The 27,841-nt window shown below is 34.7% G+C and overlaps 3 protein-coding genes across 4 annotated transcripts; 1 reads left to right on the top strand and 2 right to left on the bottom strand.

Moving 5' to 3' along the window:
* Positions 10,158 to 13,211, top strand: LOC107644990 (serine/arginine-rich splicing factor SR45a). The gene is given in 7 exon segments (XM_021116604.1): positions 10,158 to 10,325; positions 11,279 to 11,301; positions 11,390 to 11,491; positions 11,614 to 11,759; positions 11,762 to 11,874; positions 12,087 to 12,150; positions 12,268 to 13,211. Coding segments are annotated over 6 exon segments (1,149 nt in total). The 5' UTR covers positions 10,158 to 10,325; the 3' UTR covers positions 12,969 to 13,211.
* Positions 15,209 to 22,156, bottom strand: LOC107609822 (alpha-glucan phosphorylase, H isozyme). 2 transcript variants are annotated; one of them, XM_016311892.2, is made up of 16 exons: positions 21,766 to 22,156; positions 21,388 to 21,651; positions 20,524 to 20,703; positions 19,546 to 19,722; positions 19,367 to 19,452; positions 19,035 to 19,224; positions 18,634 to 18,726; positions 18,052 to 18,236; positions 17,815 to 17,932; positions 17,598 to 17,726; positions 17,185 to 17,403; positions 16,893 to 17,096; positions 16,474 to 16,632; positions 16,003 to 16,266; positions 15,712 to 15,902; positions 15,209 to 15,593 (listed from the first exon to the last, which is right to left on the bottom strand). In XM_016311892.2, the coding sequence occupies exons 2-16, from the start codon at positions 21,616 to 21,618 to the stop codon at positions 15,467 to 15,469; spliced, it is 2,553 nt and encodes an 850-aa protein (XP_016167378.1). In that variant the 5' UTR covers positions 21,619 to 21,651; positions 21,766 to 22,156; the 3' UTR covers positions 15,209 to 15,466. The 2 variants fall into 2 exon arrangements, with proteins under 2 accessions (XP_016167378.1, XP_020972252.1); XM_021116593.1 differs by having other exon boundaries at positions 21,780 to 22,156.
* On the bottom strand, positions 24,229 to 27,748 carry LOC107609739 (calmodulin-binding receptor-like cytoplasmic kinase 2). Its single transcript, XM_016311792.2, has 6 exons — positions 27,512 to 27,748; positions 27,046 to 27,293; positions 26,748 to 26,913; positions 26,571 to 26,660; positions 26,032 to 26,330; positions 24,229 to 24,870 (listed from the first exon to the last, which is right to left on the bottom strand). The coding sequence occupies exons 1-6, from the start codon at positions 27,741 to 27,743 to the stop codon at positions 24,547 to 24,549; spliced, it is 1,359 nt and encodes a 452-aa protein (XP_016167278.1). The 5' UTR covers positions 27,744 to 27,748; the 3' UTR covers positions 24,229 to 24,546.

The raw sequence follows: 27,841 nt of genomic DNA, 5'->3' as shown, positions 1-27,841 counted from the left end.
TCTTAGAAACAAAAAAAAATACTTAACTCTTTTTTTTTATTATATAATATTATGTACAAGATTTGCACTTCTCATTCTATAGTATTTAAAAAGATGCTGAACAGCACTCCTTCTACAGGAGCCTTCAAAAAGTTGTTCTTTCATGCTAAATTAGTGAAGGTGAATGAAAGAATCATATGATGCCATTAATTGGAAAGTGGTAACATGACCAACTTAGTTACGTTCAAGCAAAGTACTACACTACTACCCCATGCTGAACTTAGCATATTTCCTATAACCTATTTTTCATTCTAGACCACACTTTTCTACTATTTTTTTGTCCTCCACTAGAGGATTTTTCAAGAAAATGACAAATCGATCACTGACTTTTTAGTTTGTAGTCATTTAAGTTTTTAAGAATTTAAAAATATATTTAAATTTTTAACTTATTCAAAATCTGGACATATCGATCATTGAGCTTAATTTGTCAAATTTTAAAAATTCTGTCACATGTGCATCCGTATCAACTAAGTCAATACAACGGGAGTCGAGTAAATACCCATAATCATCCCTGAGATTCACGCAAATACCCATAGTAATTCCTAAAATCCCGATTTTTCTATTGTAGTCCTCCAGATAGAGTTTCGAGCACTCAAACTGGTCCCTGACCATATTTCATGTGATGACTCATCACCGGAGCGCTGACGTGGCCTCAGATTGCCACGCTGGAGGGCTCCCAACGGCTAGCTAAGCTGGCTAATTTTCAATTTGTACCCATATTGGTCCCTCGTACTATATGTAACCCTAAATCCCCAAATTCTTAGATACTTCATCCCTTCCTCTTGTCATCTCTTATTCTTCTTCTTCTTTCGTACAGTTCTTCCTGTTCTCACACAGTTCCACCTGAAGCTGCTACTCAGGTCGATGATGGGTGGTGGTAGCATTGCAGGTGGAAGCTCTATTCGTTCCCCATCTAGCTGGAACCGAACTAGAATGCAAACGAAGAGCAGAAGATCAGTCCCGCCAGAATGGTGCCGCTGTGGCTGCAGGCCGGTCCTCAGATGGTCTGGCACAGATTCGAATCAGAACAAACCATTTTATGGCTGCCCCAACTATAATGTGGGTTAGAATAATTACTTGTGTTGTTATGATTCTCCTCCCCTGACTGTTCTTGTGTTGTTCATCTCTGAACTTTGATCATTTCTTGGTTACAGACAAGTGGAAAGAGATGGTACGGGCTTTTTGTGTGGGCAAATTCTATAAATGAGGAACAGGTTGAGAAGTCAGAATCGTGTGGGATGAAGTGAAGATGAACTTTGATTGGAGGCTTCGAAGGTTGGAGGAGGATGTCCAAATGCAAAAATTGATTACCCAGATGTTAGTGTTAGCTGTGTTTGTATTGATAGTATTGTTGGTGATCCTGTGTTGTAAATGATGAATTAGTTGGTGGTTTAGGGTTCCCTGTTAGCAACAGATGTAAAAAAAAATACTTTTTGATGGAATGAAAAATGCTGTTAACTATGAAACTGTTGTTGAGATAAGTTCCATTGTTTATCAAAAAAACTGCTTCTTGATGGAATGAAAAATGCTATTAACTATGAAACTGTTGTTAAGATAAATTTCATTGTTTATGAAAAAAAAAACTGCTACTTGAATGGTAAACCACAAAGCATAGTATATTAATATAAATTTCATTGTTTATCAAAAAAGAACAAAAGATGAAGGTAAAAGGCAGCCTAGAAACCATTATGCTGCACTCTGTAGTTTCATCAAAAGCAAGGCCAAGGCATATCAAAAAGGCCTTTGGATCATAATTCACGATCTAGTCATTGTACGATGGAAAAGACTAATAACACAAAACATAAACTCCTAAGTAGATGTATCTAAAGTCTTCAGTTCTTCTTTCTTGGCGGCTTAAATCCTAGCGTTGGGATGAACTGCATCAAGTTGGCAAACTTTGAAGCTGTGGATGAAGATGCACCCTGCAAGGGGTCCACTGTTGGTGCGGTTGGCGGAAGAGAGGATCGTCTTCTTGGTGACAGCTTCGAAGGTCTTTTCTGTCCAGGATCCTATACGAGAAAAACTTGGCATTATAAACATGATTGATGCATGGAAATAATAAAAGCTTGAATATGTAAAATTTTAATTACCTTTTGAGAATCCTCTTGCTCAGAAGCAATAGGCTGAGTTATGTCGATCTCCTGGGGATTGCTTTCCAAATCTGCTTGGCCAGAATCATCTTGGGGCTGCTGAACAAGCTGCTCAGGTGCAGGATGTCCTTCATCATTTTTCTTCTTCTTAGCTGCCTCGGCAGCAGCGGTAGCGGCAGCTGCAGCTGCAGCATCAGCATCTTCCTTCTTTTTGCAGCCTCTCTTCGTATGCCCCTTTTCACCATAGAAACTGCATGTAAATGTCTCCAGCTATCTTTTTAGGTGCACACCATCTGTAGTGTTGTCCGACAGTTTTGAGTCAACCTTAGGCTTCTTAGGTCCAAAACCACTCTTCTCATCCGCATCCATCCTCCTCTTCATCTTTAGTTTTCCAGGTTTTGTCTTGATTTTAGGGGCATGTGGCCTGTTACAGTCCTTTGCTTGCTCCCACATTGGTTGCCCCAGAATTGGATTAATGTGGTGGTTATAAGTTTTCCTATATGATTCCATGGTCAGCCATCTGTGACAGAAGTCCTCTGGCTACTTATTCACACGAGAGAGGGCAGCACAAGCGTGCACACACGGAATACCTGCAGGTACCAAACATTGACATGAACATGATAATAGTTATGGTTGAAGTGACTAAAATGCATAAAGACAATTGTGTTACACAATCAACTTACCCGTTAGCATCCAAAATTGGCAGGTGCACAATCTTTTTTCTATGTCCACAACATGGTTAGTTGGATGTCCGTGCACCTCAAATTTTTCGTATCCATTATCCCCAGTCCAAATAGGCTTCCAATGTTTGGATTCTTTCCTAACCTTTTCCAGCCTGCTCTTTATAACCGGTGTGAGCTTCCCAGTGTGATTCTTTAGCTTTACCTTGTTTTTCACTATGGTGCGCATAACAAACATCCTTACCTTCTCCAACAATGTTATGATGGGTTTGGCTCGTGCATTCTTGATCTTAGAATTGAACACCTCGCATGCGTTGTTACAGATGCTATCCAACTTCGGCTTATGGCTGAATAAGCTTTTAGTCCAAGCATCCATCACTTCTCCAAATATGCCCAAGCATCTTCATTTAACCTTTTGATCTTGTCCATTCCATCCCTGAATTCTTGGTATGTTGTTGCCCTTGCACATTCCCACAAAAGCCCCCGTAGCTATAAGTCCTTCCAATTCTTGTTGAAATTTTTTCATAAATGCCAGACGCAGAAACGGTGATGCACATCAGGCATTACCTCTTTCATTGCTGATATCAGTCCTTGCCAGATTCATGCAATATTATAAACATTATACATACGTGACTATAAAAGTAATTTGCACATAAAAGTCCCTGAAATTATAATCGTGACACATAAAAGTCCATGAAATTTGATTAGTATCCCCATAATGGTCCCTACAATTCGTAGTCGTGACTTATACAAGTCCCTAACATTTATCTAGCGTGCACATAATGACTCAGGCAGTATATAACATGCTTATAGGACACCATGATAAATCAGATTTCAGCCAACAATTACAAGTTCTCCATATAAACATACAAGCATAATGAAAGCACAATTGTTAACGGCAGCAATATCCAATGAAAGCAAAATTCTCTATATAGCAGCAAACTTTGAGTTTACACACCATAATTACAAGTTCTCTATACAAGCATATAAGCATATAACAGCACAATTCTTAATGGACCATCTAACCATGAATATCCAATATAAGCATATACCTTTTGCATATCTGATATGAAGCACCAGTCATGATCTTTATAGTAACCCAAGTCCTCATGAAGTAGCTCAAGAAACCATCTCCATGTCTCTGTATTCTCCACTCTCACAACAGCCCAGGCTATGACATAGATATGGTGATTTGTATCTAACCCTATGGCTGACAAAATCTGGCCACCAAACCTTGTCTTCAAGAAAGCACCATCCAGACCAATCAACGGACGGCAGCCAGCCTTGAACCCATTTTTACAGCCGCTTAAGCATATATACATCCTATCAAAGGTAACTTCACCATATGGTTGGGGAGTGGTGCATATTTGTACAGAGGAACCGGGATTAGTCTTCAATAGCGTCATACCATAATTCCTAACCATCCTATATTACTCTTTTTCATCCCCATACACTACACTTCTAGCATCCATTAGTGCCTGGATATTGAATTCTTATTCAGTGTCAAGTCAAACCGTGTCTTGAAGTAAGTTGTAGCCTCGCAATGTCTAAAATTTGGATACTTTCTCACCTTCTTTACAAGTTTGCTGCATACTCAATTCCTGTTGACAACCCTATTTTTGTCCTCTCTTGGACAAGTGTGGTCATCGTTGAAGGTCTTAATTTGCCAACAGGTGTCTTCATGGTCTCTTGATGCATAAGCAACACATGGACACTCTTCGACCTTACACACCGCCCTGCACCTTATGTTATCATTTTTCACTAGCTTTATGCTTCTACCCTCTTGGATTGTGTATTCCCTCACAGCTTCTCTAAATTCCCATTTCGTTCCGAACTTCATGTCAACCTCAAGATGCAGCTCTCCAAACCTTGCACCCTCCCTAAACAGCGAACTTGCCTCTTCAGAATCATTTTCATCCTCCAGCTCATCTTCTGAATTTGGAGGTGTCTTCATCTCCTCTGAGTGCCAAGAATTGGTGCCATCTGAGTCAACACCTGGGTCTAGTCCATCCTCTGCACCTTCATGAACACAACCCACAAACCCAAGGTCAACTTCAGCGTCGCTCACCTCCTGCACCAAACCATCATCTTCATGTAATATCTTCTCCTTCCCTTTACCTAGTGGATTAGTATTTTTCTTACCCACCGCTGCATGTACCATGTTTCTCCTAATCCTACTCCCAGTTTTAGGATCATTCCCTATAGCCTCAGAATCAGAGAAACTACCCTCATCCGGACCTGGCTTAAATAGGCTATCCTCTTCACTTTCAGAGGAGTCTGAAGATACATTAAAAGGAATTTCATTGTTAAACACTTTGCTCCTGAATCCTCTAGCAGCTGACCGTGTACAGGGTCTCCTGGAAATACTTGATCTCTTGGACATTTTATGCTTGTTGCTCTTATCTGATTTAGTACTCTGACTGGGCTTCGTGGGCTGGCTGATTTTGGTGGGCTTGATGGGTTTGGTGGGCTTTGGGGGGTTGGTCTTCTTGGGAGGGTTGGTTATCTTGGGAGGATTAGCATTTTTTGTAGGCATCTTGGTTTTGGAGTGTGATGGTTGTGATTGCCGTGGAGATATTTTGTTTTTCTTTTTTTTTTTGGGACTGAATTTGCAAGAAATATTGGGTACAACCTTTGGAATAGGAGCAACTATGAGTGTATTAGTCTCATTCAGTGGGGACTCACATCAGCATCTGTACCTGCATTACACCCCTCTCCACCATCGTCATCCAAGTACACAACTGTGTTGTCTCCCTCTAACACCTCTGGTACTAACACTCCATGCTCGAAATATACATCAATCAATCCCTCATTTGTCCTAGAACAATTCACCATCTCTCTTATCTCTTTGTCACTGTTTACATTTCACAACCCATTATCGAAGCCTTTTCCAAGAACATGCCACCAGCACTGTTTTATGTCATTGTACCCAAGCTCCTTATGGTAGTTTCGTACGTAGAAGACATCTAGAGTATCAGTGTCTAGATCACCTAAACATGCCTTGTTGTCCGGAGAATATACCATAAAGCCTTTTGCATTTTTTTTGAAGTCACCCCCATGATGAAACATGATGTCCAACTTCTCTTCCATCTGCAAGAAATTTTAAATTTTGCCTTAGTACAGACAGAATTTGAAAGCCTACTAATGCATTAAAAAAAAACCTTAATCACCACAAGAAAACATATTTTTCCAATCCTGCATACAACTCCCTGTTTCATCCCTGTTTCATTCAGGTTAAATAGAGCAATCCCACAAACTCCAGCCAACCTTCAAACCCTAGACACTACAATGACACCAAACCTCCAGAACCTCAATTACACTAATAACTTGCATATCATCAACCAACACTGTATTGAAAATGCAAAGAAGTCAGAGGGTGGAAGAAGAAGAGACGAGTGAAGTGAAGTGTTTGTGTTGGGGGAGAAAACTATTTTTTATACAAAATAACACATAAACAGCGTTGTTTTTGGCTTTCAAGGGCGCCAAACCCAAAACGACGACGTTTTGGAACCCTCCCACATGGCAATCCAAGGCCATGTCAGCACTCCGGTGATGAGTCATCACTTCAAATATGGCCAGGGACCAGTTTGAGTGCTCGAAGCTCTATCTGGAGGACTACAATGGGAAAATCGGGATCTTAGAAATTACTATGGGTATTTGCGTGAATCTCAGGGACGACTATGGGTATTTACTCAACGGGAGTCACGTTTGATTTTTCTGTTGAGTCTGACAGACCCAAGTAAACATGGGGGATATGTCTAGATTTTGAAAAGATTAAAAACTTAAATGTATTTTCAAATTCTCGAAAACTTAAATATCTGCAGATAAAAAAGTCAAAGACATATTTATCATTTTTTCAAATTTCTTTATGCCCGCGACGGGTGTTGTGCCAGTTTCTACATCCATGAAGTTGCCATACTGAAAATACTTACTTTTAAATACTCATCAGGACGGACCTAGCCAAGCCTATGGATTTACCTTTAAAAGAATTTTCTTGCAAATCATATCATGAGTCTCTCTGCAGATCATATCATGAATCTCTCTGTATATAGTGATTGGAATAATTACTTTCTACATACAAATTATTTTTTGATACAAGTCTATATAAGTTATTTATATTTATGCGCGCACATTCTTTTTTGTACCGTTACTGCACGTTCTTCTTTGTCGTCGTCGTCGTCGTTATTTTTCTCTTTCGTTATTGTTGTCATCACCAACACCACCTCCTCCTCCTCTTCCTCCTTCTTTTTTCATTGGAACTTCTTCTTCTTCTTTCTTTTTCTCCTTCTCCTCCATCATTAGTTATCTCGTTGTTGAATATAATGAATAATTCAAGTTTAGATTGTCAATTGAACCAGAACGAAATTGGTTATTGTTTTGAATCCAATCAAGTGGTTGAGGTGTGGTTCGATTCTAGTTAATTTTTTCGTTAGTAGTTTATGATTCTGTAGGTGAATAATATTTTATCGTTGATGGTTTGAATTGAATGTAATGTAAAGGTTGTAACAGTCCAGACCACCCGCTAGCACGATATTGTCCGCTTTGGCATACAAGGCCTCACGGTTTTGCCTTTGACGATAGGGATGATAGCCGAAGCCCCCACACTCACTCGTCAAAACGCGTCATGCTAGGGAGAGGTATCCACACTCTTATAAGGCATGCTTCGTTCCCCTCCCCAACTGATGTGGGACCTTACAAAAGTTCTACATTAAAGAAAATATTTTTATGTATTTGCAGCAAATTTAGGTGTAACACGAAGATATTTGAGTGTATTATTTAAGAATTTTCGGTGTATGTGTGCTGATAAGTTCTGCATAATTCAAAACTATTTTTCTCCTTCCTCCTCATCTCCTGCTGCTTCTTCTTCTTCTTTTTCGTCATCATCATCATCATCTTTTTTTCTTATTTATCTTTTTTTTCTTGTTTTATCTTCTCAAATTTCTTCATGTTTTATTCTTTTAACAAGAATAAAAAAAAACAAACAAAGAAGAAGAATAAACACATAATACTGCAAAATTACTTGGCAGAGAATGAACTTACATTCATTCAACTAAAAGAAAGAAATAAATAAAGAAAAAAAGAAGAAGAAAATGCAGCATTAGAGGAAATATTTTCCTGTATTTGCAGCAAATTTGGGTGTAACATGAAAATATTTGGGTGCAACACGAAGATATTTGAGTGTATTATTTAAGAATTTTCGGTGTATGTGTGTTGATAAGTTCTGCATAATTTAAAACTCTTCCTCTTCCTTCTCCTCATCTTCTACTTCTTCTTCTTCATCTTCTTATTTCATATTCTCATAATTTGTTTAGAAGGAAAAATCAAACAAAGAAGAAAAAAATGCATAATGTTGTAAAATCAGTAGAAAGAGGAGGAGGAAAAAAAATACAGCAACAACAGTAATAAAAAACGACGATGAAGATGAAATACACGAAGAAAAATGAGGAAAAATGCAAAGAAAAAGAAGAAGAAGAAAGAAGAAGAGGAGGAGAAAGAACGCGGAATACAAAGAGAAATAACGTGATTTCACGCACACATTATGTAAGTGGCTTGTATGACTTGTATGTCAAAAAGACTTATACGTCGAATTGCAATAGCATTAAGTCAATAACTTCAATTAATACCTCCCAGCTACTTATAGATACAGTTGTATGTACAAAGTGCTAAATTTTTTCCTTCCCTTTGTATAACAATATTAAGAATTTTTATTATCTCATATCCTTCAACCAAGTTGGGGAATTCTTACTAAAGAACAAACACGATTTCTCCAAATTTACTTTTTAGTCAATGATATGTTGATAACATTGAAAAATCTGCATCAAGGATTGTATTATCAACGATCATTAGTTGAGTTATCATTGACAAGCTCCGTTCAATATTAGACCCAAAAAAAGGTAAAAATCCATAGGACTATAGGAGGATTGGGGAGGCTGATTAATTTAGATATGCCATGCGTGTGTGTGTTATGCATTGATATGGATGATGAGGTGCTATACATAAATGTGAGACAACTTTTGGCTGAAATATGGTGCAAGAAATCGGACCATCCAAATGCTGTTAAAAAAATTTGGATTACCAAATCGGATGGTTCGAATTGTGAGGACGAAAAAATTTGAATTTTATGGTTAACTAATCGGACCGTCCGATTAGTTTTTTTTTTTTTTTTTTTGTAAAAAGAAAACGGACCTTTCCGATTAGAGTTTTTTATTTTCTATTTTTTTTTATAAAATGAAAACGAATCGTCCGTGCTCTTCTCTTCAACTCCCTCGACCCAAATTGTGCTCCCCTAACATCACATACAAGTAAAACTCTTGTGCTTTCTATAATGCCTACAACACACCACCCTCTCCTCCATATTAAAAATAAAAAACGGGATTGAGAATAAGAACCCTATGTAAAAACTTTGAAATGAATGAAGCCATTTTCGTCCAACAAATTTTAACTTGTATTTCAAATTATCATTATTTTATTCCATTCAAGTAGTCACCAAAATAAAAATATAATTACATATATCGTTTTAAGCACATCCACGAAAATATGTAAATATTGCTCCATAGTCATAGACCATCTTTGTTCTTCGCTTTTATAGTGGCACCATCAAATCAATAAAATCACTATCGAATGTTCTCAAATCTCAACCTTCAGCGCAAAGAATCACATTCGCCAAACACGTGGCTATTCTAATGGCCTCAAATTATGCGAACCCATATTCCCATAACACTGAACAGAGCATCATACATTCACAATGGAGGAACACTTTTTTCTTTTTTTTCAGTCTGAAAAACTATCGCTCTATTCTATACTTATTTAGAAAGACACTCTTAATAAGTTAAAGAAACGCCCATTTATTGAATTATAGCATATATAAAATAATTTTAACATTTATTTAAATAGATAAATGAACCAATTATTCGATCAATTTAAGTTAGTTGTTGTTATATGTTCTTTAATTTATCTTTTTATATTTTTTTCGTCTTCATACGTGTATTTTATTAGTATCTTATTTTTAAAAATTGTTATTTGTTAGTTTGTTCTTTTTTTTCAAATTTTAAATCTTGTTGTTAATAGAAAAGATTATGTAATTATTATTAAAAATATATTTTTATTAATATACTGTTTTGTAATTAAATGTAAAAAAAAATTGATCAATATTAAAGTCCAATATTTTCTTTTGGGGACTATATTAAAGTCCAATATGAAATAGGATAATTAACCCCTCTAATTGAAAAAAAAGAAAAAGAAAACGAAAAGTAGTCTCCTAACAAAAAGGGCACGCACTCGAAGGAATAAAAGTCTGTTTAATTACGGTTTGGCGTCCGCTTCTCCAGAAACTTCTCCCTTGACAAATCACCACCTCACACTTTTCCCTTCTATATAAACCCTTTCAACACATTCAATATTTTCCTTCCCAAAACGCACTCACATCGTGTCGTTTACTTTGAGAGAGCACTGCGCAGGCGATTTCTGTGGTTTCGGAAAGTTCGACTCGTCGTTTTTGTCTCTTGCGGTTCATAAGGTATTGGAACTTGTTTTTCTTTGTTTTTCCATTTAATCTGTTTGTTTGAAGTTGCGTGAGATATTCAAACTTGTTCTCTGCGTGGATTTGAAGATTTTATTATGCGAACATTTCTGTTGTTGTTGAACTCGATGGTGGTAGATCACTTTATCTGTTTTCAATTCTGATGATAATTTGTGTGGTTGTGGTTGAAATTGAGTTAGTTTTGAGGAAGGAGGGGATTGAAGAAAGGCCTTTTTTCTCTTCGCTGAATTGATTTTCTTATACTTCAAACGTCATAACCTTTGATGCAGGGAGATCGTTGAGTTTAATTCTTTTAGATGTATTATTGATTTTGTGTTTTTAGTTTGTTCATTCTTGTCAATTTTAAATTTGTAATTAGAAAAGAGTAGAAGCTGAATCGGATCTTAGAAGTTGAAATGATAGTGTTGCATAGCCGAGTAATTTTAGGTTCCTCCCAAATATGTTGTTGGATTTGAAATTGATGGTGGGAAATTGAAGGAAGATTGGTTTGAAATTTCCCCTTTTTTTTAAGCTGCGATGGACTGATCGTTGTTGCGTTGATGTTTGATTGTATAGCTAGAATTTATATTAGATCTAAGAAAGGCAATTGGATTAAGATTGACTTCTATAGTTCTAAGTTCTATGTTAAATTTAATCGACTTTATGACATCCTTGATTCCAAATGAGTACTTCATAATTTATAAGACTGACAGGAAGGATATCGGCAGACTGATTAGGTTATTTCATAATTATTGAAGGATAATATTTCCTTAAATTTTTTTGTTTTTTAACTTTGCTTTTATGCATATGAAAACTCACTCATCTGATTATTATGATTATCAATTATGATATATTTTTGTGGATAGGCCATTAGCTATGTTCTAATTTAATAGTACTTTTTTTTAATAATTGCTAATTCTTTTTATTATTTTGCTTATGAATCATTGCAGATGTCTTACTCAAGGAGATCAAGGTTAGATGTCCACCTGTGTTTTATTTTGCTATTTTCCGTTTTGGAAGCGTTCTATTTCCCCTTTAAGTGTTCCTCTTTTGTTTCATAGGTATTCTCCTTCTCCTTCTCCATCCCCATACAAGGGGTACAGCAGGTACAGCAGGTCCTTATCCAGGTCTCTTTCAAGGTCAAGATCGAGAAGCCGTTCAAGGTTGGGACTTGATTTTTTATTCGAGTTTGTTTGTGAACTTCTTCTCTGACAAACAGTATCACGATATTATCTGGTTCTACATTTTTGGTTTAATCTTGTATGCTCTTATCCTGTTGGTTTAGGAGCGTCTCAAGTGATGCAGAAAATCCTGGAAATAACTTGTATGTGACTGGATTATCTCCTAGGATCACCAAGAGAGAACTGGAGAAGCATTTTGCAGCTGAAGGAAAGGTATGCACTTCAGCTTATTCTAAAATAGTCTTTCTGTAGAGATTTATGTTGCCTGCCAACTGTGTTTTAATCTTCCTGAAGCAGCTCTTCATCAAACTCTCAAATCACAACTAACCAAACAAATCATCAACAAGTATCAGATCATTGGGGTTGTATGCCCTGCATATCTCTCTTCTTGCATTTATATCTTCTTTTGTTCATTATATTTCTTTTATTATCCTTCTTACCGCAAGCTTGTGTTGTGATTTTTCGATTTGGTTGAAGACATAACTTTTTGAATATCATATCTGTTGCTGTTATATTTGCTTTCCTACTTTCTTCCTAGACGTCCCTAGTCTCATGCTGATATCTGCATTCATTGCAGGCCAGAAGGCGACGTGGCCGAACCCCAACGCCTGGAAGATATCTTGGGCTAAGGACTATTCGAGGTGTGTTTCACTAATCTATCTCATTATTTTTTTTTCCTTTTCGTTTTTTTTTCCCATTTTTTTAAATCGGGCATGATTATTCTTATTTTTGCTGATACATGTCTCCATTTATTCCAGCACGCCGTCACTCACGCTCCCCAAGCTACTCTTCTCGGCGCTCTCCTAGCTATTCCCCCTACCGAAGAAGCTATAGTCGTTCGCCATATTCTCCAGATCGTAGTAGGAGTCCCTCTTATTCTCCTGACTATCGCCGTAGAAGGTCTTACTCTCCTGACTACCGGCGAAGGAGGTCTTACTCTCCATATTACTACAGTCGACGCAGGTCCCCATATTCTCCATATTATAGTCGTCGCAGGTCGTATTCGCGATATGATCGTTATGAGCGGCGGAGGTCATATTCGCGGTCTCAATCCCCATACAGCAGGTCACCTGTCAGTTATCGTGACAGATCATACTCTCCCTATGACTCAAGGTATGACTCGCCCGATGATCGCTATTACAGAAGGCACCACAACAGGTCAGTTTCTCCAAGTGTCTCCCCTCCCCCAAGGCGGAGGTCGAGGAGAAGCTACTCGCGGAGTGTCACTCCTGTTCGAATGAGGAGCTGCTCTCGAAGCATCTCTCCCCGACGCAGCAGGAGGAGCTACTCACGAAGTGTTTCTCCACCAAGGAAAAGTTCTGGGAGGAGCCATTCAAGAAGCTCTAAAAGGAGTGGTGGTTATTCCAAACGTAGTAGGAGCCCAAGTCCAAGTGTGAGTGCAAGTTCAAGATCATTTTCAAGGTCCAACACTCCTGGATCTGCTTCTCCTTCAACTTAGATATATCATACATCCTAGATCAACTTAATATGTTAGGGAAGAATATTATAGATATGTAGTTCTAGAATGAGGCTTTTGTTGTTGGTTATGTTCGTGATTTGTGACATTTGAAGATGCTCATATTATGTGGATTTTCACGGGTAGTGAGTGCTGAAGATATCACTGACAATATAACACGTTTGCTTCTCTGTTGTGTATTTCACAAAAATGGTTTCAGTGAGGTTTAATACCAGAAATGCTAAATCGAATATGGTCAACTCGATTTATATAAATTTATGATTTAAGGATTTTTTGCTTTGAGATATTTATGTAATATCGAAATATCTTTGGTTTATTAACGTTTTTTATTCTATTTGTTATGATAAATTTTAAATATTATTTTTTAATTTTTGGTTACTTTCAAAACAAAATGATTAGCTGGGGATTCAGAATTGAGGATAAATTAAAAACGTCCAAGAAAAGGTTTGCGTTAATCGTTAATATAGCAATATTAATCCAAAATTAGTAAATGCTTTACCAAAATTTATAAAGGATGAATCTAAAAAGTTTATTAACAAATTAATGGGTCCATGAAAATCGAAAATGTAAGCTTTTAATTCCTATACCATCTCAAATCAGTTCTCATTCAACTGTATTTTAAGCATATAATTTTTTATTTTTTGTCCGTAAAATTTTGAAATGTTCAAAAATTACTCAAATATTTAATTTTTTTAATTTTATTTCTAAAATTTTAAATATATTTCAATTACATCCTTGAAAATAGGGGTGTTTATGGGTCGGGTGAAACTAGGTTTAATATGATCCAGATCCGTCCGAAATATATACCAGGTCTATTTGTTAGAGTCGAAACTGGCCCTAAACCCGATGAAAACTATACATTTTCAGACCACGATTATACCAGATAAAAATTGGGTGAAAATCGGACCGTTAACATTACATTACCTTGATACCTTCTTGTAAGCTAACATGTGAAAATATCCAAATTTTCAAGACTCCAACCATTATTTAATATGGTAAAATTCACATAAAAAAATATAACAAGAATCAACCATTCTCTAAAATTAAAGCATAATCATAATCAATAATAATATTATCTAATAACACCAATTTTTTAAATCAATACAAATAACATAATATTAGTTTAAAGTCTTATGTATTTTAAACATAAAATATTAACTTATAGTCTTATAATGACTAGTAACACAAAATATTAAAGTTTATAATACTTAAATTCCACATAAAAATAGTCATAATTCATCACTAATAACACAAAATATTAATTATGTATGATGACCGAATCACTGAACCGAATTCAGATGACCTGAACTATGATCCGAATCCGACCCAAAATAATGATCGAGTCTATTTTTGAGACCCACTAACACGTCGATATAGGATTGTCACATCACTCATAAATCATAATATGTTGTCCAATCTAGGCGTATAATTGAAATACTAAATCGTCAAGTATAAAATTGGAATTAAGTGTTAATAATAAAATTAAAATAAAATATAACTTTTAAAGATAAAAATAAAATTTTTTATTCAATTATTTTTTTAAATAAAGGTTATATCGATAACACTCTTAAATATATATCATTTTTAATAAGATTTACTTTAATAAATAATATTTTTATTAAAAATAAAAATTATACAAAGTATAAAATTTTTTAATAGAAAATTAGATAAAGACATTTTAAAAAATATTACTTTTATTATATAAAACTAACTCGAATACCTTTAAAAATAGATATTCAAATCAAATATATCAAAATTTTCAACTGATAACTCCATTAAACAAAAGGAATAGATAACCTTGGACACAAATTTAATGTGATATGAGAGATACAAACGTTCACTGTTAACTGAATACAAACTATGCCAATGAGTTATAGTTCAAATGGCATAATCTCCCCATACTCAATTAAGAGGTTGTGGATTCGAGTCTCCTATCTTTGGTAAAAAAAAAAAAACAACAATGAACAGAACTACATAATACTATTTATAATATACAATTTTACTCTGTAATAATGCTCAATGTAAACAACACATACATATACAATCTAAAAAGATAATAAAATTAAAGCAGTTCTAATCAATAATATGAGTTTATGCGTAACAAAGAAATATTTGCATAAAGTCTATCATAAAGATGAAAAGTAATGCTTAATTTGGCCCAGCAAATTCATAAACAAAGCCCGTCAAAAAAAAATTATAAACAACACACACACACATACAAATTGAAAAAAACAGGATATTATATTAGATTAAACAAAATATTTGCATATAGAAGGATCCATAATTGGGTCTAAAGGCATTGAACACAAGAATAAAATAGAAAAACTGCTATAACTTACAGAATAGAGTGCTAAAATCTCTTATTTTAAAAGTAAATTAAATTATTGTTTCTTCTTCCGTCACTTATTTTTATAAGTTCTGTTTCTGTGCTATACAAAGACTATAAAATGCATGAGATACATATCCATCAATCTGGAAAATTATGGCACACGGCACTCTTCAATGTTCCAAATTTCCTTTGCATACTGAGCAATTGTACGGTCACTGCTGAATTTTCCACTCCCAGCAGTGCTTAAAATGGACATTTTTAGCCACCTTTTCCTATCACTGCATGCAAAATAAACACATGTAAATTCTAACATACACTTTCATCAAGTTCCATTGTTTTAACACATTGATATAAGGGAACTATAAAGTGATAAACATGAGAGAGATTGAGTCTAACCAATATGCTTTATCTACTTTTTCTTGAGCATCCATGTAGCTTGGGAAGTCATGACCAACAAGAAAGTAATCTCCGCGACCATAACCGGTATTTCCTTCCAACGACTCTAGCAGAGGGTTATAGTCATACCTTCCGAAAACTCCACTTCGAATGAACTTCTTTGCCTCTTCGAATCGAGGATCAGGTTTGAACTGTAAATCACAAACAGAAATCATGTCAACGAAACTATTTCCATGAAAAAATTGAAATTTCTAAGCTTGTAGAGTTTGAAAGGCGCTTGTGACTGCATACCAGGCCATTCTCTCTATCCTTCCTCAGTTGCGGGACTTCTTCAGCAGTTGCACCGAAGAGGAAGAAATTTTCTTCACCAATCTCCTCCCGGATTTCCACATTGGCTCCATCTAATGTGCCTATTATAAGGCAACCATTCAAAGCAAATTTCATGTTGCTTGTTCCACTTGCTTCCATGCCTGCAGTGCTAATATGCTGAGATAGTTCACTCCCCGGAATCAGCATCTCCGCCACGGACACATTGTAATTCGGAACAAACACAACCTGAAACGAGACTCGTATAGTAAATAACAGATTAGATCCACTAGCAACCACTATCATGCCTTCCATATAGGTACCATGCAATAATTATGGACAAAGCATACCTAAAAATTCGAGAGAGAAAGAAAGGAACTAACTTCATCTAGAAAGTAATACAGATTTCTTTTTTATTTTAATTTTTGAGTAAAAAGTAATACAGAATTGAGTTACCTTCAAGTAGCTATTGACCTCAGGATCAGTGTTTACGACAGAACCAACATCGTTCACTAGCTTGACTATTCTTTTAGCATTTGTGTATGTTGCAAATGCCTTTCCTCCAATCATCACGGTGCGGGGAGTTGTTTTTTTCCGTTCTTCGGGGCTCATCTCCTGTTACAGTTCAGTTATGAGGACTATGTTTTCGGTATATATCTTATCTTTCATTCAACAAAGGGAATTGAGGATCTTTCAGAAAATATAGTGATAGAATCTCCTACATGGCTATATTAAAACTGCTACTATGTGCTACAATATGAATGTGAGAAACCATGATCACTATAAACATGGGTTAAAAGTGTAGTAAAAAGATTGGAAAATTAGAACACTGGCCACTTCACAATTTAACTCCATCAGTTAGCTGTTTCTCATACCTTCAATTTCTTGTATCTATAAATCACACCAAGAATGTTTAGTAGCTGCCTCTTATATTCATGGATACGCTTGACTTGAATGTCGAATAGCGTATCCGGGTCAATACTCTCCCCTGTAACCTGCAGAATGTACTGTGCCAACCGCAGCTTATTGGCCCTCTTTGCAGAAAGCCATTCAGCTTGTAGATCTTCATTGTCAGCAAACTAATGTGAGAAAATAAAACCATCAGTTGAATGTTAGGGTGCTGCAATAACAGGAATATCTTGAGAAACAAAGCATCCGGAAATTCACCTGTCGAAGACCTGTTAGTAAGTCCAGATTGGTCACCCATTTATCGGTTTTCAACCACTTAGTGATGATACTGCTTAGCTCAGGGCTACAAAAGCGGAGCCATCTTCGAGGTGTAATGCCATTGGTTTTATTTTGGAACTTTGTTGGCCATATAGAGACATAATTTGCAAATAATTCCGCCTTTAATATGTCGCTGTGTAACTGGGCAACGCCATTCACCTAACAAGATTTGAGCACCAAGTAGCAAACAGATTTCAAATGAAATAAAATGCACAAGTATGAAAAAATGTCACAGAAAATAAAAACTGGAGAGTCCTGTAGAATGTAAATGAAAGGATAGGGTATCAATGAAAGGACCAAATACAAGGATACATTAAAAATTATGAGACTTTTTCTTCAAATGAACCACTTACTGCATGAGAAGAAACCACACACAAATTAGCCATCCGAACTACTGGCTTCTGGGGATTATTATCCAATATGCGCATGTTGGAAAGCTCACTCTCAAGGTCGAACCGTGTGGAAGTTATCATCGCAGTGAACTGAAATCATTTTATCATTTCCACATTGAAATATAACTGTAAACAGATCAAAGTGTTTATCAAAGTGAAACAAGGCAAGTGCTCTTACTCTCTTGTCTATTTCGGTTATGATTTCCATATGACGAGGAAGCAGTTTCCACATTACAGGCTGAGACCATTTTTCCAGCGCCTCGGGTAGGACAGTATGATTAGTGTAAGCAATCGTTCTGGTTCAGATATGGCATCACATTTTACTAGTGAGGAATACACTACAGGCATTAACTGATCATGGCTGAAAGAAAAAGTTACACATCATTCCATGCAAGAAATTTTATAATTTACTGACTTTGATGTCACATCCCATGCTTCATCCCATCCAAGTCCTTCATCATCCACAAGTAATCGCATCAGCTCAGGTATTGCAAGGGTAGGGTGAGTATCATTCAATTGTACAGCAACCTTTGTTGGAAATTCGGCCCAGTTCCATGGTCCCTTCCCTTGTCTTCGCTCCTTAAAACGGGCAATTATGTCCTGTAATAGGTCCAAAATGGGAATGGAAATAGTAAGACTGACATGTCAAATGAACAAGGTAAAGAAACCAGAAATGCATTCTTAAAATACAAATATGGTAGTTAGCTAAGGCACTAATAAAGAAAAACCACAATAGAAACTAGGACATTTTTGTTTCTTGCATCGGTCAAATCAGGGGGATTGTGAATTGGAAATCAAATGATATATCTCTCAGACTCGACGAAAATGATCCGAAGGCTTTAAATTAAGACAATGTGAAACTAGCAATATATATGATCCTGTGGCTCCCACTGACAGTGACACCATCAAAGGGTTTAATCCTAACTTTCTACCAGAAGGTAGCACAAATATATTAAAGAAAATTTGAAAAAAGGAAAAGGAAACTTTTTTAACTTACTTGGAGTGAAGCACTGCAGAGAAAGAACTGCTGCTTCAGCCGTAAAAGTTTTCCATCTTCCGTGGCATCACCGGGATATAAAACCGCACAAATCTACATATACATATTTAAATATAAGACTGCCAATCCCAGTGGCAAAGGGGAGAGGATAATAGGGGGTTGTAAAGATAACCAAGTTAAAGATGATTTGTTCTAATATCTTGTAATGGCAAAGGCAAGCTTATCTCTATGTATTTCATTCTTCTAACTATAACAATATTGTTGCAAGTAAAAAGCTAACTGTGAAACTATGATTAATGACCCAGAGAAATAGCCACTCACAATTATTGTTAATCATTCATTCATCCCTACAAAATAACTTGGTTTGACAATTAAAAAAATAAAATTTCACTAATACCAACCTGTTGAGCTCGCGAGTGAAGCATAGAAGCAGATTCATGTTGTCCATCATTAAATAAAAATAAATTAAAATCTTCAGCACATGCTTTTGCTTCCCAGAGGCGAAGACTGTTGGTGTTTTTGGTTTGGTATCCTGGAATTGGCACGTCATAAGCCAGTGCTTGCACAACCTCTCCTCCAACCCATTTTCGACTGACATCCATATCCAAGTGTAAATACTTCTATTTCATAATATTTAAACTAAACAAAGAAAAGCTTTATTTTTTTATGTGAATTAAAATTATAACAAAAATTTACAACAGATTTCATAGAGTAGTTAGTGATTTTCACTTACCTTCCATTAGGATTAACCTCAACATGACCGAAGAATCTAATAGGGTACAAAATGTCATGCCTCACAACTTCCCACGGGCTAAATTTCTGCTCCGGTTTAAATCATTCTATGCATCAGTATCCCATGAAATAAATAAAATATTTCCATAGTTTTAAGAAAAGAAAGGGGACAAATCAAACCTCAAGCCAGTCCTCTGCAACTTCCTCCTGGCCTTCCCTGGTGATTCTCTGCTTAAATAGCCCGTATCGATATCTCAAACCATACCCCCAAGAAGGTAAATTTAGTGTTGCCATTGAATCCAGAAAACATGAAGCAAGCCTACCGAGACCACCATTTCCTAGTGCAGCATCCTTCTCCTGCAATTGTTCATGTTCAGTCATTATCACATTAAAATTTGAAAGAACCAACAATCAGTTTTTATAAACTAGATGTCAAACTCACTCATTGACATGAAGTATGCGTTTTGGGAGTTGAATTTTCACAAGTATTCAATGGAAATTAAAGGTTAGTGAGAAACAAAATCCATTTGAATCACATAAAATATGTTTGTGATGAATCTGCTATTCAAGTAATAGATCATCAATATTTGTCATGAGGATCTGACAAAGTTTTACATTGCTTGGTGATGAACTAACACAACTCTCTTCTTTTACCCAAGTTTGGGGCCAACTATGTAAAGACTTGCAACAAAGCACACAATAGGCAGAGCCTTACAACAATAAGTTAGACTATAAGTCTATAACCTCACTCTCTCCATATGTGCACGTATTCTTTCGAGCTTTTCAACACATTTGCTTCATATTTGCACAATTTTTCATTAACCGAGATGTTTCCTTGAAAAGAAAAAGAGTTCTTTCCCATAAGTCATTTCTCTTTCCTTTTATCAGTAAATTATTGATGCTAGAGATGTAAAAGCATTCATGTACCACCACCTAAGAACTTCACATTTTAGGTGAGTCGGTCCTTTGGATGATACCAAGCCCTCTTTCAATCACTATGCAGCAAAGGGTTCAATAGAGTTACGGCGTTAAAGTGAGCTTCTGGTGCTTTTAGGAGAGTTTGTCCTAGACACTTGGTTGGAAATAAAATATTTTTCCATGAATTGAGATAGTTGTTCTAGAGAAATATTTCAATTACAGGTTGGAATATTCAATTACCTGCTCTGTGATTTCTTCAAGCTTGAGTCCAAATTTGCGCAAAGCATCAGCATATGCATCTTGGACATTCAGATTTCCAATGGCATTGGTCAAAGCTCGGCCTTGAAGGAACTCCATTGACAGGTAGTAAGTTTGCTTGGGATCAACTTTGTGAAAATGAAGGTATGTTTCATTCCATTGCTGAAATAATTTCCATTGATTAGCAATAAGAACATTACTACTACCCCAACAAATGATACAAGTCATATAACCATATCAGCATGAAGAAAGAAGTCAAAGAACAAAATGATTACAAAAGTTGAAAATGCATTGCTTTCATTTTATTTATGTCAAAATTTAAATAGCCTTATTGTTGGAGCTTTTATCAGACATGAATTCCAAAGACATGCTTCACAACTTTCCCCTTCAACCTTGATTCATGCGCTGAAATGAGCTTTCACATGGAGAAAAATAAAGTAAACTACTGAATTGAGATTTCAAATCAGGTCCACAAATTCACTTACACATGCATGGGCACACACAGAAGTATCTACCTTTTAATATGAAGTTGACCAAAATTACTACTAAGATACATATATGAGCAATCATTAATTTTTTGTCATTAAGTATATGAATATGAATAGCACATAGGAAGATCATACTTTACTCTATGAATGACACACTATAGACTACCATAACAATATAGACATCCAAATTCCAAGAATGTTGCAGAAATACAAATTCAGAGTATCGAGTACAACATAGTACAATACATGACAAGTATACAAAAAATCAGTCACACAAGTTCAAAAGTTTTTGCCAATAGTATTTGATGCATATCCACATAGAATAAAAAAATGAAGTATTTGTGCATCATAATCTTACCCTTATGAGACGATCTCGAACACTCTCAGCAGTGGCATAGTAAGCTTGCTCTAGCTCAAACTTGAGAGGGGAAAAATGAGGACTGAACTGAGCATGGTAACTGATATTGGAAGCAATCTCTTCAGCTTTTTCAGCTAATGGATGTGCCACTGCAGCAACCTTTGCTGCAGAAACAATATCAGAAACACCATCTTTGCCACTCCCATTAGACTCAACCTTATCATCAGCCATTTCAAATTCCTAGTCTTTTTTTTTTTCTTTCTCCTGTCATAAAAGTAAAGTAACATCAGAAAATTGAAAGTTTCCACCACCCCATTAATCAAATTGTGATAAAGAATGAAACTTTACACAGAATGAATCAAAGTGAGAGAACAGTACCAGTCTACCACTACCTCCAATTTCAGAGCACTAAAGGATTGAAGAAATGGACAAGTGGGAAAATGAAGAGATTAATTAATAATAATGTGAAAGAAAATCTGGGTGTGGAAGATATTTGAGGCCACAAAAGAGAATCAAAGAGATCATATAGCAAATGATACTTTGAAACGAGACAGATAAAGTGGAAAAAGACACGAAGATATATAAAGAAAATATCTGGGTTAGATGGGATATTGGGATTTTGAATGAATGAAGAGAGTTTGAATGAAGCAATTAAGCAAAAGTGTGTGTGTGTGTGTCACATGGGATGATTGTGATTTGGATTTGGCATTGGGATCATGGCCAAATTAGAAACAAGAGAAAACTCAAATCGAAGCAAAATAATCAACTCTAACTCAGATAGTTATGGAACGGTATGTAGGAGGACACGTGGCAGCTTTGCATGGAAAGCGCAAGCAACTTGGAAAAGGTTCATGCTTCCAGCGGTTGAATATCACGGACGACGATGGAAACGTTGGTGTAAGCCACTTTCCCCATGCCTAGTAATATCATTTTCATATTAATATTTTTTAATTCAACGATCAAATTAATTACTCAAATAGAATATATATTAAATAATACGTATATTTATATATAAATATATGGATAAAGTATTAAATTAATTTTTTTATATTTGGACGTAATTTTAATTTAGTCTTTGAAGTTTAAAGTGTCTTATTTGAATCAAAAAAATTTTATTTAGCTTTAATGTAATCCTACCTTAAGATTAAAGTTAAATATTTATTGAAATGTCCTACATAACAATATAAAAATTATGCCGATAATTTAGAGAACAAATACAAGTTCCAAAGACACAAAATTAACTGTGGATGTATCAATATATTTATTTATCATTCTCTTTAGTTTTATAAAAAAATATTTTTTAAATGGTAAGAAGAATGATAAATAAATTTATTAATATATCCACGATTGATTTTGTGCCTCTGGAGCTTAGACTTATTCTTTAAATTATCGATTTTGTTCTATGTAGTGATGTCATGTAAGACATTCAGTTAATTATTTAATTTTGACTTCACAATTAAACTTTTTTGGATTTAAATAAAACATTTTAAATTTTAAATACCAAAATAGAATTACACCATCACGTAAAAGATCAATTTAATACTTTACTGTAAATATATAAGAGTTAATTTGACAACTAACTTTTTATATGTATATAGCATTTTCGTTTTTTAACCAAATATTTTTAATTAGCCACCAAATAAATCACTGCATAAAACATATGTTACATAAAATATATTAAAAGTGTATAAAATAATACATATATTTTTATATTTTATATAATAATTGATTTAAGAGTAAAGTATTGTTTTTATCCCCAATGTTTGGGATAAGTCCTATTTATGTCCCTAACGTTCGTCCTATTTATATCCTTAACGTTTATAAAAGTTATTCAATGTTATCCTACTATCAATTATACTAACAAATCAGATTATATTTTTTAATTATTCACTTTGATATATTCATTCTCAATTAGGTCTCATTTGGATGTGTTCAATTTTAATATTATACCCACTATTTGTGTTTAGATTCAATTATGTCCCTAAAAGAGTGAATTATGTAAATGTTGTAGGAATTAGTTTCAACATTTGATGAGCTATTTTTCGGGGTAGATCATCGATTCTATCACAGACATTTGTATTCTAACTTCAAGAAGAGATTTTTAAAACTCAAACTAAAGTGCTCATGATGTGTAACATTGAATCACTTTTACAAATGTTAGGGATACAAATAGGACGATTTAAACGTTAGGGACACAAATAGAATTTACCCCAAATGTTAGGGACAAAAACTATACTTTACTCTTGATTTAATAACACATTTTTGTAAGCAAATTTTTTTTAATTTTACTAACTAATACATATTATTTATTTTGTTAATTAAAAGAATATAAATATACAATCAATTAATAACTATTTTTTTACAAATATCAAGAGTATTTAATATATAATGCTGAATTTGTTTTAGCAAAAAATATGTGTTTTTGAAAATATGTTTTTCTACGAACAATTTTGTTATATGAGAAAGTCCTAAAAACTAGTAATTTTAATTTATATTTGTTAGTATTTTAGTTAATAATTTACTAATTTCAGTTTAAATCATCTAAGTTTATATTTTTATTTTTTAACAATACTTTTAAATATTATAGATTAAATATTACTAAAAAATAATAAATTATACTGATCATGTAATATTGCTATGCATTAATAATTATCAATATATTTTGATAATTGACACTTTTAACACATACATAACATATATTTTTTTTTCTTTAAACAAAAAAGTAAATTTGGTACATATTCAAATATCAAATTTATCTATAAAAAATTTCACCTCATAATTTCTGAGCAAGACATACAAATATATCCATGACTCCTCAGAAGATAACTTGCTATCACATTGAAGCCAATAAATAAATTGTCCCTGATTAATTACTACAATTGCCTTTACAATTTCTCAATCCACAACATAACTTATGCAATGTCGACAAGTTATAGCTCAAATGACATAATCTTTCCATTCTTTCCTAGAGGTCTCAAGTCTCACTCCTAATTTTAGTAAAAAAAAAATAACTTATATAATACTCATATGTAGAAAAAAAAAACTTAAAAGTCAAGCTATAAACCACATACTTCATGATTTCATTTCATCAATCAAAGAACATGTAAGAACAATATTAGTATTGTGTTCACCATCTGAACAATCAATGAACAAATTTAACTATGCAGATACAAATTTACGGTCATTGTCACCTTCAATATCAAATAACTTATGCCTGTCATTCTTGGCATCTCTATGAGGATACTTAGCAGAATGGTGAGAATCATGGCTAAGATGAGAAGATGTTTTGTCTCTAAAATCTTTCCGGATACCCCATAAAACCTCAGCACATGTCTTCATGGTTGGCCTTGATTGTCTTGAAGGTGCAAGGCACTGGTGAGCTAGCTTTAGAACCTTCTCTACGGCCTTTTTCGAGGCCGTACTTCTTCGCAGCCTCGGATCCATGGCGATCACAACTTCTCCCTGTTTCAGCATCTGCAGTGCCTGCATACATGCAAATTGTGCCTTTTTTTCTGATCATAAATTCATTGGCAAGCTGATCTCCTTTAAAAAGGAATATTTAACATTATAGATGAAAATGGGGAAAAGTATCCTACCACATGTAAAAAAATTTCAAGTATTTTGAAATATTATACAGGACAATAAAGAAATCGAAGAGGATGTAAAACATAGGATTCAAGCGAACTGCTCAAAGTGACAAGTATGTCATGGGGATAAGCTTAGTATGGCACAGATGAGTGGTCAAACACTGGATAAAATAAGAAATGAGGATATAAAAAAGAAAGAAAATAGAAGCGGGAATTAAAGATAGACAAGTGGCAAAAGGTAAAAGAAGACCAAAAAAGACTATACATGAGGCAGTCAAAGAAGATTTGTGTGTAAATTGTCTCACTGCAAACATGATATATGATAGTACCCAATAGTCTCGTTTGATATTTGTAACGGATCCCACCTAGTGGTATAAGGTTTTGTTGTTGTGTATAGATCTAAATTACTTTTCTAATTTGATACATGTGAAATTATCTGGTTATGATTGAAGATACAATCAAACAATTATTGAAGTTAATGTACCAAGTTTAACAATTATTGAATTCCTTCATAAAAAAATTATGTAGTATACTGGATACCTAGAAACTTTTTTCTTCTTCTTCTTTTCAGGAATATAGCAAAAAACATAACTTATTTTTCCAAATCTGGCACATCCTCACCTATCAAATGTTATGAAGCAAGACCTATCTATGTCATGGGGGTTCTTAGATATGATCTTCAATTGTACACTTGAAAACAGAAGTTAAAAAGTTTGTCAGAGATAAAAATGATTCATAAGGCAGTTTAACATTTCATAACTAGAATGAAATCAAATCTGAATCAAAGCTATGAGTCTGTGATATCATATCATATCATATCCATTAGTGAATAATTCATTAACTCTGATGCTACACAGAACTCACTTTAATTCTTCTAATTTTGCTGAAATACACAGTTTAAAACTATCACAACAGCATAGTCTTTAAGAATTGACACAATCAAAATTCTTTCAAATGCTTAATCACTAGAATTCAAATATTTTAGTACACTTGATAAATTAAACTTAACATAACAAAGTGAATGTTTATAACATACTTGTCATGCTTAGTTCCTTACCCATTTAATTGTAACTCTCTCACTGAGGGGTCTCCTCGGCTCAACTGGATGTCGTCCGGTAACCATCTCAACAAGCAACACGCCGAAGGAATACACATCACTCTTCTCAGAAAGCTTGTAAGATCTCATGTAATCAGGATCAATGTAGCCTGCTGTTCCTTTAAGTTGTGTTGAAACATGGGTTGCAGAAGGGTCTTCAGCAGCCAGCCGGGCGAAACCAAAGTCGGCCACTTTAGCCCTTAGTTTGTCAGTAAGTAAGATGTTTGATGCTTTGATGTCTCTATGAATAATTGGATGATCTATCAAACAAGATAACAGAGAGATTTAGCTCTTTCAAATGGCATTCTCATATTCTGTAACTGTTTTTTCTATCTCAGTATCTCTGTATTTTCTGTCCTGAAACATGTACTAAACACATTCTAAAAGAACAAACAAGACTATTTAAGGAGTTGTAATGTTTTCCTTGAACATGCATTGCAGAAACTCAAATTAGTTAGAAAATTTCCTTGTATCTAACCAAATTCTATATGATAACATACCTGTGTACATATGAAGGTAAGTAACTGCATGAGCTATATCAATTGCTATGTCTAAACGCTCACCAATTTCTAGCCCATCACCCCTTGTACCTGCATTAACAATTCTCAATTTGCGATATCAGATACATTGTTCGAAAGATGTATCGAAAAGTGACAGATAAAAGAACAATCACTTACCATCTAGATGTTCCCGGAGTGATCCATTATTAACATATTCAACAACAATAATCTTTTCATCTGCATGCTCCAAATATCCATACAGCCTCACAAGATTGAGATGCTCAATCTTTGACAAAGTGGATACTTCATTTTTGAACTCAGCTAAGTTCTTGTTTTCTACATCCTGTCAACAAAAAACACCACATGATCATTGTCTTTCTTAAAAACTAAACTTTTGTAAAACTTTCTTTGTGAATGATCACAGCAGACATGATACATGATAAGGCGCAATAACAAAGCATAGATTATGGGATACCTTGTTGGCGCGCTTTGCGGCCACAAGAGTTCCATCAGTAAGCTTTCCCTTATAAACAGTTCCAAAGGCACCTTCCCCAATCTTATTAGCTGCAGAGAATTTTGCTGTTGCCTTGTAGATTTCTTCAAAGGAGAAGTTCCCTGCAGTTCCAAGCTGAGTATTTGAAGTGCTAGATGATCCATAGGAATGTGAAAACTTCAATTTTGAGGATGAACTCTTGTTGCTATCAGATGATAAATCAGATGAAGCTGCATAATTTCAACCAAAAACCTTAATTTTGCATAAACCATTACAGTTTACTAAGATCATCTACAAAAGAAGCATTTATGATTCTTTGAATCTAATTTTTTCATTACATAAAAGTTTAGGCATGTTTGACACCGGTTTAACATGCTTTAAAGCTCAACAGCACTTATAAGGAAGACTTTCAAAAACCATGAACTATAAAAATGGACTAAAAACTCACATGATGCTCCTCTGACTTTGTTTGTACTCTTTCTGTCTTCAACAACCTTTGATTCTTGTGTGTTTCTTTTTCCAGAAAGAAACAATGCAAAAAAACTTGCACATTTCATCACAGCAGACTTAAAATTTGTCAGCAAAGAAGCATGATGATGAGTCTTCTTATGATGTTGTTGGTGTCCAACATTATTATTATTATTATGTAAAATAATGGGGACTTTCTTTGTTTTCTTCATTTGCAGAAATCAGAATAAGCTTAATAAGGCTACTAATATTAATATTAATAATTTAATACTACTACTACTATTATTATTAGAGTAAAGTGATAAATAAA

The sequence above is a fragment of the Arachis ipaensis genome, chromosome B01 (assembly GCF_000816755.2).
Source record: "Arachis ipaensis cultivar K30076 chromosome B01, Araip1.1, whole genome shotgun sequence".
In the NCBI taxonomy this organism is placed as follows: domain Eukaryota; kingdom Viridiplantae; phylum Streptophyta; class Magnoliopsida; order Fabales; family Fabaceae; genus Arachis; species Arachis ipaensis.
The sequence above is the reverse complement of the archived record's forward strand: the minus strand, read 5'-3'. Positions and strand labels throughout refer to the sequence as shown.